Below are 16016 nucleotides of genomic sequence, written 5' to 3'. Positions count from 1 at the left end.
CGCCTTTACCACCCTTTCAGGCAGTGAATTCCAAATCCCCACCACCCTCTGGGCGAAAAGGTTTCCCCTCAAAACCCCTCTAAATCTCCTGCCCCTTATGTTAAATCTATGCCCCGTGGTTATTGACTTACTGCTGACAGCAGTCTGTCTGCCTGTGTACACTAATCAGTTGTGCTCTAGCTTGCAAAGATTTATAATTGAAATACACTAAAGATGTTAGTCAACACTAGGGATTGAAAGCACTTACAATTTGGAAGTAAGGTTAGCGTTAACGTTGACATTAACAAGGGTGGAGCGACTTCCAGTGTTGGCATGTAGGTGGAGGTCACAATTCGGGTGGCTCCTGCTTGAGGCTCTGGTTTGTGGACTTTAATTCCCGGTTTCTGGGGTAGTTTTTGAATGAGCTGGTGCACGAGGGTAGAAGTAACGTGGGAGATGTTGAAGGCCCAGAAGAAGGGCACTAGAAAGAAGGGGGTGAGCGAAAGTCCACCGTCGAGTGAGCAGGTGAGTCCAGCAGGAAGAAAGATGGCTGAGGCTGGATTGCTGGGTGGTGCTGCGCCCTTCACAGTAAAGAATTTATCCAAGGTGATGGCCGGAGAGTTTGAGAGACAGTTCACTAAGCACATGGAGGTGATGCGAACGGCGATGATGGCTGCGATGAAGTGGTGGGTGGAGGCAGCGATTGCCCCAGTGAAGGCGGCCGTGTCGAAGACATCGGCTGAGGTACAGGAGCAGGGAGAGAAGTTGATGGGGGTGGAGGAAGCTTTGTCGCAACACAACGATCGGTTCACCGCGATGGGTGAGGAGCTTCGGAAGGTGGTGGAGGCCAACAAAAGGCTCAGAGCCAAGGTGGAGGACCTGGAGAACAGGTCGTGGCAGCAAAACCTACGAATCATGGGCCTGCCTGAGGAGGTGGAGGGCCCAAGGCTGACCGAGTGCTTTGCAAATATGCTGGCAGAGCTGTTGGGTGGGTTGGAGGGGGGGGGGGGGGGGGGGGGGGGGGGGGGGGGGGGGGGGGGGGGGGGGGCGCAACCCTCCCGAAGTGAGTTGGACAGGGCACATCAGTCATTCTTCCAAAGCAAAAAGAAAATGGGCCACTAAGAGCAGTCATAATTTGCTTCCATAAGTTTCATGTTAAGGGGAAGGTCTTGAATTGGACAAAGCAAAGGCAGGGGGTGAAGTGGAATGGCTTTGGTTTTCAAATATACCAAGAGCTGATGGTGGAACTGGCGAGCAGATGGACGGCCTTCAAACGGGTGAAGGCAGCACTACATGGCAATGGCGTGAAGTTTGGAGTGGTCTACCCGCCGAATTTGAGGGTGATGCACAATTCGAGGGATTTCTACTTTGAGACAGTGGAGGCAGCAGAGACATTTGTGAAGGCCGAAGGATTGGCACTGAAATCAGAGATGGGACTGGGATTGGAACTTGGACTGAGGGGATGGGCACTGTGCTTTGTCTTTATCTCCATTTTTTGTAGTTTTTTGTTTTGAATTTGATGGGGAGGGGATGCCTGGGTTTTTGGGTTGGTTGAACAGGGGAGGGGAGTTTATCTTTGTTTACAGTTGGTGACAAGCATATTGGGCTTTTTGGCAGTTTTCTGGGTGCAGTATTGCACTGATTTTGTTTGTTTTTTCTGGGACGGGGTTATGGGGGAGGGGATTGGGAGGAGAGGGGCACTGGACAGGGGCCTCTGCACTACGAAGCGAAGGTTGGCTAGTGAGCGGGAGTGTGGTGGGGAGGGGTAGCGGTCGTTGGAACTTGGTCGAACAGGTTTCGAATGGCCTGGGAGGTGTGAAAGATGGAAGGATGGGATCGATACTGGGTGAGGTGTTGGCAGGAGGAAGTGGATGGTGGGATTCTGGGAGGGAGGGGTTTGGCGGTAACAAAGGGATGGGGGGGGTAAGGCCTGAGGGGCAGGGCTCAGGGTTATGATGATGGCGGATGGGAGGGGTGGGAGGGGGGGTGAGAGACCTCCAGTCTGAATAGTGATGTGGAAAGTGAGGGGGTTGGGGGGATAGTGAAGAGATCAAGGGCTTTTACACATTTGAAGAGCTTAAAGCCGAAGAGGTGTTGTTGCAGGTGACCCATCTGAGGGTGAAGGATCAGGTGAGGCTTTGAAAGGGTTGGGTGAGTCAGGTGCTTCACTCGGGGTTCGATAGCAGGGCTCGGGGAGTAGCGGTATTGGTGGGCAAATGGGTGAGGGTTCAGCTGGAGGCAGATCGGGGGGCAGGTACGTGATTATGTCGGGGGTGATACAGGGCAGGTTGGTGGCAGTGGCACCTGTATATGGCCCCAACTGGGATGATGAGGGATTTGTGAAGAGAGTGCTGGGTGCCATCCCAGATCTAGATAGCCACAAGCTGATAGTGAGGGGAGGATTGGAATATGGTGCAGGAACCGAGGGTGGACAGGTCTCAGCTGCATTGACTGGCCCAGTCAGGAGAGGCGAAGGCATTGGTTGGGCTCATGAGGAGTGGACTTGTGGAGGTCCTTACACCCGAAGGAACAGGAGTATTCGTTATTCTCTCTGGTACACAAGATGTATTCGAGGATCAACATTTTCTTGGTGGGGAAGGTGCTATTGGTTGGGGTTAGAAAGTTAAAGGACTCAGCAATCATGATTTTGGATCATGCTCCACATTGGGTGGATGTGGATTTAGAGAAGGGGATAGACCAGAGGCTGGTGTGGAGAATGGACATGTGGTTGTTGGCAGACTGGGCTTTTATGATAAGATTGGGAAGATGATTGAGGGATAGGTGGGGTTTAATTGCACAGGGAAGGTCTCACAGTTAGTAGGTTCTGAAGGCAATACTGAGGGGGGAGGTGGACTTGTTCAAGGCTAAGATGGATGAAATGAAAATGAAAATGAAAATCGCTTATTGTCACGAGTAGGCTTCAATGAAGTTACTGTGAAAAGCCCCTAGTCGCCACATTCCGGTGCCTGTTCGGGGAAGCTTGGACGTGAATTGAACCATGCTGGTGGCCTGCCTTGGTCTGCTTTCAAAGCCAGCGATTTAGCCCTGTGCTAGATAAGGAGGAGAAGGAGGAACACCAAAGATTGATAGAGGAGATTTTGGAGGTGGATGGGCCGTATGTGGAGGACCCAGACCCGGGTCTCCTGCCAAGAAGGAGAAGTTACAGGCACGGTTTGACCAGTTGTTCACAGGGAAATTAGCGCGTCAGTTGAAGAGGGCGCGTGGGTGGTCTCCGTGTACGGGGAGAAGGTAGGGTCTATGCTGGCCGGCCAGCTCCGGAGGGAGGCAGCGTCGAGGGAGATAGTTTGAGTAGGGGATATGGCGGGAAAGGTGGTGGTGGGGAGCAGATTAATAAAGTATGTGAGGAGTTTTATAGGGACCTGTATAGGTCGGAGCCACCGGAGGAGCGGGGGGTGAGGGAGTTCCTGGAAGGGCTGGAGTATCCGAAGCTGGGAGAGGAGAATAGGGCAGGGTTGGAAGAGCCAGTGGGGGAGCAGGAGGTGAAGGAGGCGATTGGGAGGATGCAGGTAGGGAAGGTGCGAAGCCCAATGGGTTCCCGGTTGAATGCTACAAGAAATCTCAGGACAAGCTGGCACTGTTGATGGTGGCAATGTTTGAGAATGCGATGGGTAGGGGTGTCTTGCTGCAAACGATGGGCAGACTTGGGGCAGGCTTCTATCTCATTGCTACTAAAGAAGGACAAGGATCGGGTGGAGCGTGGGTCGTATAGGCCCATATCTCTATTGAATGTAGATGCCAAGATATTGGGCCAAGGTGTTGGCGTCAAGGTTAGAAGGTTGTCTCTAAAGGTAATTGGGGAGGATCAGACGGGGTTCGTGAAGAGAAGTAAGTTGTTCTCAAACATGAAGAGGTTTCTGAATGTGGTCCTGTCTCCTGCGGGGGTAAGTGAGACGGAGATGGTGTTGGTACTGGATGCAGAAAAGGCCATTGATCGGGTAGAGTGGGGTTATTTAATGGCGGTACTGGAGAGATTTGGAATTGGGACAAAGTTTGTGGCGTGGGTGCAACTGCTGTATTAGGAGCCAATGGCGAGTATGCGCACTAACAGCATGAATTCGGGGTACTCAGCACTTCACCGGGGTATGAGACAGGGGTGTCCTTGTGCCACCTTTTGCTTGCCTATACACCGATGATCTGCTGCTGTATATTTCTGAATTGAGCACGTCGGTGGAGAGTAGAATAGAGCTGCTCCAGGGGTTGGGGACGTTCTCGGAGTATAAATTGAATCGAGGAAAATGTGAGTATTTTCTGGTCTCCCCATCGGGAGTCGGAGCGGGCGTGGGGGACTACCATTCCCCTTGGCGGCATCCCACTTTAGGGATCTGGGAGTGCAGGTGGCCCGAGATTGGGCAGAACTTTGGAAGTTTAACTTCACTAGTTTGGTGGGGAGGGCGAAGTCTGATTTGTCAAGGTGGGACCATCTCCCTCTGTGGTTTGCGGGCCGGTGCAGGCAGTCAAGATGAATGTTTTGCTGCGATTCGAGTTTTTATTTCAATGTCTAGCGGTCTCTTTACCAAAGTCCTTCTTCAGGGGGGTGGACAAGTTGATCTCTTCGTTCATTGGGGGGGGGGGGGGGGGGGGGGGGGAAGGTGGCCAGGATTAGGAGGGTGGTGTTGCAGAAGGGATGACAGGCGGGGTGGGGGGATGGTTAGGCCTCCCAAACTTGCTGTATTTTGGGCAGAGAAGATGCGGGGCTGGAGCAAGGAGGGAGGGGGGTGCTCTGTGGTAAAGATGGAGACGAGCTCTTGTAGGGGATCAGGGTTACGAGCGCTGGCAACGGCACTGCCAGGAAAGCACTTGGCCAGTCAGGTGGTGGTGGCCACATTGAAGATTTGGAGGCAGTTTAGGCAGCTCTTTGAACTGGGGGCTGGGTCAGAGGGGGGGGGGGGGGGGTGGATCAGGGGGAATCATGGGTTTGAGCCGGGGAGGATGGATGCAAGGCTTCGGTGATGGGACGAGATGGGGATTAAGGAAATCAAGGATTGGTTCCTTGGGGGGCGATTTGCGAGCTTAGAGGAGCTGGGAAAGAAGTATGGGTTGGTGAAAGGGGATGGGTTTAGTCACATAAAGGTGCGGGACTTTGCAAAAAATGCTTCCCTGACCTTCCCAATAGGGCCAGCCCCCTCGTTGCTGGAGGTGGTGCTGTCAGTGGGGGTGTTGGAGAGGGGGGTTGTTTCGGCGATATACAGGAGGATCTTGGAGGAGGATAGGGTGTCTGTGGAGGGGATTAAGGCAAAGTGGGAGGAGGGGCTGGAAGAAGGGCTGTGGTGTGAGATGCTGCGGAGGGTAAATGCCTCGACTTTGTGTGCAAAGTTGGGGCTGATACAGCTGAAGGTAGTGTACACGGTGTCCTCACTAAATCAAGGATGAGCCGGCTGTTCGAGGGTGCAGGATGCCTGAGCAATGTGGGAGGAGCCCTGCAAACTATGTTTTTTTTATAAAGTTGGAGTACCCAATTCATTTTTTCCAATTAAGGGGCAATTTAGCTTGGCCAATCCACCTAGCCTGTACATCTTTGGATTGTGGGGGGGGAACCCACGCAAACATGGGGAGAATGTGCAAACTCCACACGGACAGTGACCCAGAGCTGGTATCGAACCTGGGACCTCAGCGCCGTGAGGAAGCAGTGCTAACCACTGTGCCACCGTCCTGCCCTTCCGTGAACCATGTTCATATGTTTTGGTCCTGCCCGAAGCTGGAAAGGTTTTCAGTACAATCTTGGGAGTCTTCCATGTGGGTGCAAAGCCATATTGGGGTGTCGGACCGGCCTGAGCTTCAGGCAGGAGTGAGGGGGGTGGGGTGGTAGAGCGATGTTTTAACCTTCGCCTCGTTGATCGCTCACAGGCGGGTCTTGTTGGGGTGGAGGCCAGCTTCTCCAGCCTGTGCTAAACATTACCACGGGCTTTAGGCAGGTTGATAACGTTCTGTTTTAAGTAAAACAAGTAAATGATTAAATGACATTATACCTCTTTTGCATCCTGATTCACTCTGACCATCACTGGCAGCAAATCCAGCACCGTGGCTGAGGATGAACTCCCCATCAAGAGGCATGTACTAAATGGATCAAGTTAAAAATAAATACTGTAAGTTATTTTCAATTCAAATAGATGGCAGTCCAAATCAATCATCATTGTAATGTTTTATATTAACACTACTGTATTATGGGCTAGATCAGGACTGGGGCATGGTGTATATTTTAGACAGTAATATTTTAACATGTTAATTGGGGATATATATAAGTGGCTGGGGGAGCAGGGAGGCGAGCGGGTGGTGAAGATCAAGGAGAAATAGGAAGCGGAGTTGGGAATGGAGATCAATTGGGGAGTATGGGGTGAGGCACTGCGAAGGATAAACGGGACCTCCTCTTGTGCAAGGATGAGCCTGATACAGTTCAAGGTGGTGCACAGGGTGCATATGACTTGGGCGAGAATGAGTGGGTTCTTTCAGGGGGTAACAGATGAGTGTGAGAGGTGTGGGCGGGGGCCAGGGAATCATGCACAGATGTTTTGGGGTTGTGAAAAATTGGGAAGATTCTGGGTGGGAGTGTTCGCAGTCTTAGCCAGGATAGTGGAGGAGGGAATGGACCTGGGCCCTTTGGTGGCGATATTTGGGGTTTCAGAGAAGCCGGAGCTCATGGAGAGGAGGAAGGCCAATGTCTTGGCCTTCGCCTCTCTGATTGCATAGCGATGAATTTGGCTGGAGTGGCAGTCAGCATCGCCACTGGGGGTAGCAACATGATTGGGTGACCTGTATGACTTCCTGCGGTTAGAGAAGATAAAGTATGAGTTAAGGGGTTCAGCAGCGGAGTTCGAGAAAAGATCGGGGATGTTTGTGACCGTGTTTGAGGAGCTGTTCGTCGCAGGGGGATGGTGGGTGATGGAGGGGGGGGGGGGGGGGGGGGGGGGGGGGGGGTGAAAAGGAGGAAAATCTGTACAAACTGTATAGTTGATTGTTGGGAAAAATGTTTCCCGGGGTGTTTATTTGCCGTAACCTACTTTGATACAAGTTTGAAAAAAAATATGTATATTTTAACATGTTACATTATGTAGAAAACATTACTTTCAGTGATTATTCACCCTTATTAAAGTGGAATTTTCCAGCCTGGAAAAAACCCATTTATTTCAAAGTTCACCAGCATCAGCAGCAGAATAAAGTTAACCACAGCTTCAGAAAAACATCACTATTGCTCGTGTGTAGCGTCTTCAGCTCCTGTACCAAGCACCCAGCGTCTGTCATCTTAGTGTCAATTTGTACAACATTATGGGGAGTTAATCTCAGACTATTAGAAGCAAACGTTCTTCTCTCCACTGGCTGCATGAATTTGACAAACTCAACTCGGTTCCTAATGTGCGTGATAATAATAATCTTTATTCGTGTCACAAGTAGGCTTACGTTAACACTGCAATGAAGTTACTGTTAAAATCCCCTAGTCGCCACATTCCAGCGCCTGTTCAGGTACACAGAGGGAGAATTCAGAATGTCCAATTCATCTAACAGCACGTCTTTCAGGACTTGTGGGAGGAAACCAGCACCCGGAGGAAACCAATGCAGACACGGAGAGAACGTGCAAACTCTGCACAGACAGTGACCCGAGAGGGAATCGAACCCGGGTCCCTGGCGCTGTGAAACAACAGTGCTAACCTCTGTGCTACCGTAACGCCCTGCCCGAGTGCAAGGTCCGACTCACAATTCAGCACAACCGGCTCCCTCACTCTGAAACACCAACATTTATATTGTGCTTTTAATATCGTGAAACAACCCAAGATGTTTCATAGAAGCTCCAATCAGATCAAACTGAGACTGAGCCAAAGTGATATTTCACAGAGGTGACTAAAAACATAGTTAAAGAGTTGTGTTTTAAAGAGGGTGTCAAAGGAGACAAGGGAGGTGGAGGAATGGAGGGAATTCCACAGTGTGGAGTCCAAATGGCAGAAGGCAGGTAAACCAATGGTGGGGGGAATAGAGTGGGGGTTGCACAAAATTTAGAATTTGAAGAATGCAGAATTCCAAAAGAGTTGCAATGTTGGACAAGGTGCTGAAAATCTGGAGCGAAAGCTCAGCTGTGCAGCTGGAGAGCTACACACCGGTTTTAAGGCTGAAACTGACTCTTTGACAAATATTTGGATGATTCCACCCAATGGGCGGGAATCTCTGGTCACGTCCTTGGCAGGACCTGTTACCAGCGAGAACAGAAAATTTTGCATTCCAGCCAAAACTCCATTCCAGCACTGGAAAATCCCAGCTGTGAACGAGGGTAGGAGGTTTCCGGCATTGACGGTGGACAAAATTGAGATTTATACTGCTTTACCATGGCTTCCACACTTTTGCACTCTGTGTCTATGTTTGGAAAGCCCAGGATTCCTTTTTATAAGGAATTAAAGAATTTTTAAAGTCCAGGAACGTGATTTAACAAGGCAAGAACAGAGACCTGTTTGGTCGGATGTTTCTCGGCGTCATCATCGTCAACAAAACCGTGCATTTTAATGGCACTTTGCTGATTTTTTTGGCCTCTGTGAGGGACGCCCAGCCGAGGCCACATTTGCCTCATTTCCTGCACTGATCAGCTCAGCTCGCCATTGCAGGAAGATGACTTACGAATTGGGGCGCCATTTTTAAATGTCGCCCCTCAACAACCCCACTGCGGCCTCCAGACCCGCCCACTACACCCAACCTACCACATAGGGGGGTCCTCGAGGCCCCTCATCCCACCTCTTATGGGCAAGGCACTCCTGGACCCGACTTCTGGCATGGGCAGCCTGGCACCCAAGCACCTTGGCACTGCCAGCATGGCACCCTAGCACTGCCACCCAGGCATCCTGGCAGTGCTGGGGTGGCATTGCCTGGATGCCTGCGTGGCAGTGCCAAGGTGTTGGGCTAGCAGTACCAAGGAGCCTGGGTGCCAGTAGGCAAGCCAGGGTACTACCCTGCCCAGAGTCCGACCACCCAGGGGTCTGTAATGACTTGTGTGGACCAGCACTAAACAGCGCCATGATTGATCCCAGGCCTCGGCAGAATATGGTGCAGCCATATTTAAGTTAGCCTAATGGCTCCTCTCTGTCCTAAGTGTGAGCAGGGAGTAGACAGAATAAGAGAATCAAAAGTTTAAACCCAAGATCCTGTGATGGGATGAAGTTGCTTTGTAACTAGGGTGTGGAGTGTGATTCGAGCACCTTTACAACAGCTTCCAGGCTCACGAACAGTTGTGGAGAGAAAACGGGTCTAGCAACTGTTTGAGTGACAATCAATCAGGGGGTGCAGGCTGTCCAATGGAAAATGCAGAGTTAATCATGACTCATTAATCATAGAATTTACAGTGCAGAAGGAGGCCACTCAGCCCATTGAGTCTGCACCAGCTCTTGGAAAGAGCACCCTACCCGAGGTCAACACCTCCACCCTATCCCCATAACCCAGTAACCCCACCCAACACTGACGGCAATTTTGGACACTAAGGGCAATTTATCATGGCCAATCCACCTAACTTGCACATCTTTGGACTGTGGGAGGAAGCCAGAGCACCCGAAGGAAACCCACACACACATGGGGAGGATGTGCAGACTCCACACAGACAGTGACCCAAGGCGGTATCGAACCTGGGACCCTGGAGCTGTGAAGCAATTATGCTATCCACAATGCTACCGTGCTGCCCTAAAGGTTCATGCAGGAGTCCAATGGAGTGAGTAACAGTCTCAGTGATTAATAGTGTTCATTAATGGGTCCAATATTCCAGCAGAGGATTGAGGAGCAATGAGAGAGAAGAAGCTGAAATCCATGATGGTGTCAGGGGGTACCAAAAGGCCAAACTGTGGGACCAGGACGCATGTTCTGGACGATAAGGTTCAAGGGAAATCAGTAAGATTTGTGTTGAGAGAGCAAATGGAACTTTACATCTGACTGGTCCTAGGAGCCAAATCTGAAAATGTTCTACTTTTCCATTAAAAAACTCACATAATTTTAAAGAAACCATTTATTCAGAGATGAAGGCAAACTGCTGTCTGATTGGCTGCTACTCCTCATCCCGAGAACTCGCTCTAATTTCAACCTTGCTTGCACGTAGATCCTATATGGTAATCAGTAGTGCAGTGAGAGTCATGTTGCAATGTTGACCTTGAACTAAGCAGTTTTAGCTTTTGTCCTGTCATTCAACCAGAGCATATCCAGTTTCATTTTTTTTTAAAGGTGAGGCTTGATTTGGTTTAATTTAAATTCAACACATCGGATGAAAAAATAGCAAGAAGTAATAAAGATGTGACTCCCCCCCCCCCCCCCCCCCCCCCCCTCCCCTACAACTCCTTCAGCCCTATCAGCTGCAAGTTGAACACAGGACAAAATGGCAAATGTTTTTTTCAGGCATTCACACACTATATTAATAAAGACTATTTCTGAATTCCCCCTCAGTGTACCCGAACAGGCACCGGAATGTGGCGGCTAGGGGATTTTCACAGTAAATTCATTGCAGCGTTAATGTAAGCCTACTTGTGACAATAATAAAAATTATTATTATTATAATTAAAGGCCTCACCAAAACAAAATAAGGGTAAACTTGTTCTGTCACATGCTTAGTGGAGGGAGGAATAGTATTGCATTTCCATGGTGAAGCAAAAGTGGAAGTTTACACAGGTTTCTGTGTGCCAGAGACACTTTCTTTAAACATTCGACAGTTTTATAGCCAGAAGATACTAAACTTTATAAATTAATGAAACAAAATGAAAATGAAAATCGCTTGTCACGAGTAGGCTTCAATGAAGTTACTGTGAAAAGCCCCTAGTCGCCACATTCCAGCGCCTGTTCGGACAGGCTGGTACGGGAATCGAACCGTGCTGCTGGCCTGCCTTGGTCTGCTTTAAAAGCCAGCGATTTAGCCCAGTGTGCTGAACTAAATTCAATGTCAATCCCATCGCCAATACATATTAAATATTTTTAACTGTCGCTGCTTTACTTTGAACAGACTCAGATGAGTTAACAAGAGGTGCTCAGAATTTAATGTTTACTTGACCATACTGCTGAGAGGACGCCAGGGTAATTGGTACATGTGAAAATGTCTCAATGGTGTAGTGCTTTGTAGCGAGTTAGTCGACAGGAGCGAATCGTAGAAATACAGTGCAGAAGGAGGCCATTCGGCCTATTGAATCTGCACCGATCCTTGGAAGAGCACCCTACCTAAGCCCACACTTCCACCCTATCCCCGGCACTCAGTAACCCCACCTAACCTTTTTGGACACTAAGGGCAATTCAGCATTGCCAGTCCACCTAACCCGCACATCTTTGGACTGTGGGAGGAAACCGGAGCGCCTGGAGGAAACCTACGCAGAGAACACCGGGATTCCGCACAGACAGTGACTCAAGCCGAGAATCGAACCTGGGACCCTGGAGCTGGGAAGCAACTGTGCTAACCACTGTGCCACCATGCCGCCCTAGAGTGTTTTATATTATCTGCCCTAAGTTCTTCTTCGGCAGCCCAGTGTCAAAAATATTTTTCTTGTTAGAATCCATCTCCGTAGAATCCCTACAGTGCACAAGGAAGCCATTCGGCGTATTCGAGTCTGCACCAAACGTCTGATAGAGCACCCTATCTTGGCCCACTCCCCCGCCCTATTCCCAAAACCATGGAACCCCATCTAATCTTTGTACAGGAAGGGGAAATTTATCATGGCTAATCCACCTAACCTGCACATCTTTGGACTGTGGGAGGAAACCGGAGCACCCGGAGGAAACCCACAGGGGAAATGTGCAAACACCACACAGACTATTGTAGCCACCTGGGTTGGCCACCTCCTCACACAAAATGGAAGAACGCAAAGGTTACAGGGAAAAATGGACATTGGCAAAGAAACAAACAGTTTGCAGAATCCCCTGTATTGTAGCTGCTACAGAAACCAGACAGAATTGTGCTGCGAGCTGCGCATATTAAGTGAGCGATTCACGGTGATTCCCAGGCACAATGGACACAACAGTTAACTGCAATCGCTACATTCTATGGAAGGTCAGACATCCCGGCGCCAGTGGAGTCTGAGACAAAGGACACAAATAAGGTGGAAGGAACCGCCCAGTGATCAAGGAACAGCCCCGTTATAGGGGAAATTCAAATCAATCGATTTGGAAGAGACCCAATCGATTGCAAGTTTATAGAGGGTCCACCCAGAAGGGCGCGAAGCCCCTGTGACCTATAAAAGTCAGGTCCCAGGACTGATTCTTTCTTCTTGACCAGCCGGCCCTCCCAGCAGAACACCTTTGCAGCAAAAGACCTTGAGAAGGAGGGGCCTGGTCAGCAGCCGCCATCAAGTAAGTGTCATACAACGCACGCTACGAGAGTAGACACTCCTGACCCCTTTAGTCCATATCAACTGGAAGCCTGCGGATCCAGGACAAAGCAAGAGGCCATTGTTCCCTGATCCGGCAGTTCCCTTATTCCAGATAAGTATTGGCCTGTTAGCGGTAGGAATAGCCTACTCTTTTAGTTTTATATGCATAAGTAGTAGATAGCTGTATTATAATAAACGTGTCTTGTTTGAACTTACTAACAGATGTATTGAGTTATTGGTCTGAACTTGAACTTGAATCTTGTGGCGGTATCATAAGGACACCTGGCGACTCTAGAGCTAAGGAATAAAACAGAGCCAAATTGAGTGTAAAGCACACTCACCCAGAGCGAGCAACACTATAAAACTATAAGACATAGGAGCAGAATTAGGCCAATCGGCCCATCGAATCTGCTCCGCCTTTCAATCGTGGCTGATATTTTCTCATCCCTATTCTCCTACCTTCTCCCCATAACCCCTGATCCCCTTATTAATCAAGAACCTATCTATCTCTGTCTTAAAGAGACTCAGTGATTTGGCCCCCACAGCCTTCTGCGGCAAAGAGTTCCACAGATTCACCACCCCCTGGCTGAAGAAATCCCTCCTCATCTCTGTTTTAAAGGATCGTCCCTTTAGTCTGAGATGGTGTCCTCTGACAGTGCTGAGTTTGTATTGCTCTTGCTAGGATGTTTTATTAAGTTAAACACACTATATCAATGTAAGTTGTTGTTGACAATGGATGCAAAATGTGGAATTGTTGCATTCCCTGCCAAAAATTTGGTGAACTTTGAAAAATAAAATAAAATAGGAAAGTAGAAAAATGAATAACTCAGTTATTCAGAAGTTATTTTTAAAATATGCAAAAGGACGATTTCATCCTCTTCTCATGTTCAACACTCTGTAAAGCTATCAATTGGCATTTAGGTATATCTGTATAAAATCAGTCCTATATTGATGGATCAATGCTGTGAATTTTATCAAGGTTCTCCTGATCAGCTGCATTAACCTCAGCGGAAACCACGTTTACAGGCCTATCTGTATAAATACACAACTTCTGCACTCATAGTAACTATACGGTCAAACACTTTAAACTACACAGTTTAAATGGGCAGCACAGTAGCACAAGTGGCTAGCACTGTGGCTTCACAGCGCCAGGGTCCCAGGTTCGATTCCCCACTGGGTCACTGTCTGTGCTGAGTCTGCACGTTCTCCCTGTGTCTGCGTGGGTTTGCTCCGGGTGCTCCGGTTTCCTCCCACAGTCCAAATATGTGTGGGTTAGGTGGATTGGCCATGCTAAATTGCCCTTAGTATCCAAAAAGGTTAAGAGGGGTTACTGGGTTACAGGAATAGGGTGGAGGTGAGGGTTTAAGTGGGTCGGTGTAGACTCGATGGGTCGAATGGTCTCCTTCTGTACTGTATGTTCTATGTTCTACATAGCACATTAAAGCTTAGTGATATAGCATTCGCTTTGCCAGTGGTAAAACACACATTTGAATTTCACCTCTGCCTTTACAAAAACCTCTTCCTTGAGAAACATACAATATTATTCTTACCATCTCCATCAAGTTAAGCGGTGATTGCACGAGAACGCTTAAACTCTGCAAGATAACAATAGAATTACAAAGTGAGTTTGTTGACACATTGCGAGCAAAGAAAATCAATAGAAAAGCAAGACACCTCTAGCATACCTGATCTCTGAGAAATTGGACTCGATCATTTTCACAAGGGATTCTCCCCTTGTCCCAGTTTGTGGCATTGTTGAAATTGGTGTCAGGGATCCATTGTCTGTACAAAGCACCCGAAACCTCTTTAACAAAAATATTATACGATAATTGAAATAAATGCATAGGAACTAAGAAGACTAGAGAAGCAAGCATCAGGTTCACTCAACAGGTAAGGTCCTAGCAGGTGTATGTAGCAGTTCACACCTGATGTCTTAGAAGAATTTGCAAAAAACACAAGTAAGATGTAGCAGACCATCTTCTAAGCCATGGAGTTCAGTCCAAGAGAAAATAGCCTCCTTCGCAGCAATTTTCCTCCAATATACGACCTGCAAGACCTATCCAGGGATTGACACCCAAGGAAGGAGCTGCGCTCCGAAAGCTCGTGTTTGAATCAAACCTGTTGGACTTTAACCTGGTGTTGTAAGACTTCTTACTGTATCCAGGGATTCACCTTTTTCCACATGAGAAATTGCTTCCTGAGATGAACGTGCCTTTTTAACCAGATTATACCTAAGACCCCTTGTCCTGCCGTCATGGGTTATAGGATTTAAGATTGAACCCCCTCGAATCAACTTTGTGGGCTTGAATTTCTGCAGTTGTTTTCCATAAAACCTGTACTTCGCTGGGTGACCACCTGGCAGAGCAGAGGAAGGCAGGCAGTGCAGAAACAGATGTTTCTGCAGCTGCAAAAGAGACGCCAGGATGGTATGTTGCCTCCCTGTTGCCAGGTCAGGGATGCCATTGAATGGCTGCAGGGCATACTGAAGGGGGAGGGCAAACAGATAGATATCATGGTACACATTGGGAAAAAATTATATAGGCAAAAAAAAGTGTTGAGGTCCTGCAAGCAGAATTTAGGGAGTTAGGAAATAGATTAATAAACAGGACCCAAGGGGTGCGTTAGGGCAGAGTCTCGGAGAGCTACAAAGAGTTAATGGATTGCGAGGGTGCCCCAATAGGAGACATCAAGCGCGAGTGGGAGGAAGAGCTGGGGAGGGGGTTGGAGGCACATATGATGGTGGCCAGGATGAGTAGGTCCTGAGGGGTTAGAGGATAGGTGTGGGTGGTGCTCAGGTGGGCCTGCAAACCATGTCCACATGTTTTGGGCCTGTCCGAAGCTGGAGGGATTCTGGCGGGCGATTGCTGATGTGATGTCTGAGGTGTTGAGGGTGAAGGTGGTCCCGAGTCCAGGAGTGGCAATCTTTGGAGTGTCAGAAGACGTGGGAGTCCAGGGGATGAGAGAGGCTGATGTTTTGGCCTTTGTCTCCCTGGTAGCCCAGAGACGGATCTTTTTGGAATGGAGGGACTCAGGGTCGCCAAAACCGGGGTTTGGGTGAGTGACCTTGCAGAATTCCTCAGATTGGAAAAGATCAAGTTTGCCTTGAGAAGGACTGTGGAGGGATTTACCCGGAGATGGAAGCCGTTCACTGATCCTCGATGTGCTTTGCTCTGCTCGCTCTACCGCTACGTCTAGGTGTTTCCCCAGGATGCACATCTGAGGTGGAGGCGGCCAGCTGCTTACCTCATTCCCATGGCTTTCTATGCCCCTGACGGACGGGTGTCCTCTGGGGGTCTGAGGCCAGACAGAAACTAGAAGCAGGAGGAGGCCATTCGGCCCTTCAAGCTTGCTCCGCTATTCATTATGATCATGGCTGATCAAGTTCAATACCCTGATCTCACCTTCCCCCCATATCCCTTGATCCCTTTAGCCCTAAGAGCTATATCTAATTCCTTCTTGAAATTACACAATGTTTTGGCATTACCTACTTTTTGTGATAGTGAATTCCACAGGTTCACCACTCTCTGGCTGAAGACATTTCTCCTTATCCCAGTCCTAAAAGGTTTACCCCTTATCCTCAAACTATGACCCCTAGTTCTGCCCTTCCCCATCATTGGGAACATTCTTTCTGAATCTACCCTGTCTAATCCTGTTAGAATTTACTAAATTTCAATGAGATCCCCTCTCACTCTTCTAAACTCCAATTAATATAATCCT

General features: G+C 48.9%; 1 protein-coding gene across 1 annotated transcript in view; it reads right to left on the bottom strand.

Moving 5' to 3' along the window:
- Positions 1-16016, bottom strand: part of amn (amnion associated transmembrane protein) — a 52061-nt gene that overhangs the window by 24614 nt on the left and 11431 nt on the right. The window contains exons 2-4 of the mRNA XM_038777336.1: positions 13985-14103; positions 13850-13894; positions 5967-6054 (exon numbers count right to left, since the gene is read on the bottom strand). Coding sequence (XP_038633264.1) covers positions 5967-6054; positions 13850-13894; positions 13985-14103 — 252 coding nt within the window. The remainder of the gene's footprint in view (positions 1-5966; positions 6055-13849; positions 13895-13984; positions 14104-16016) is intronic.

This window comes from Scyliorhinus canicula, chromosome 2 (assembly GCF_902713615.1).
Source record: "Scyliorhinus canicula chromosome 2, sScyCan1.1, whole genome shotgun sequence".
NCBI classification, from domain to species: domain Eukaryota; kingdom Metazoa; phylum Chordata; class Chondrichthyes; order Carcharhiniformes; family Scyliorhinidae; genus Scyliorhinus; species Scyliorhinus canicula.
This window is presented reverse-complemented; position numbering and strand designations above follow the sequence as displayed.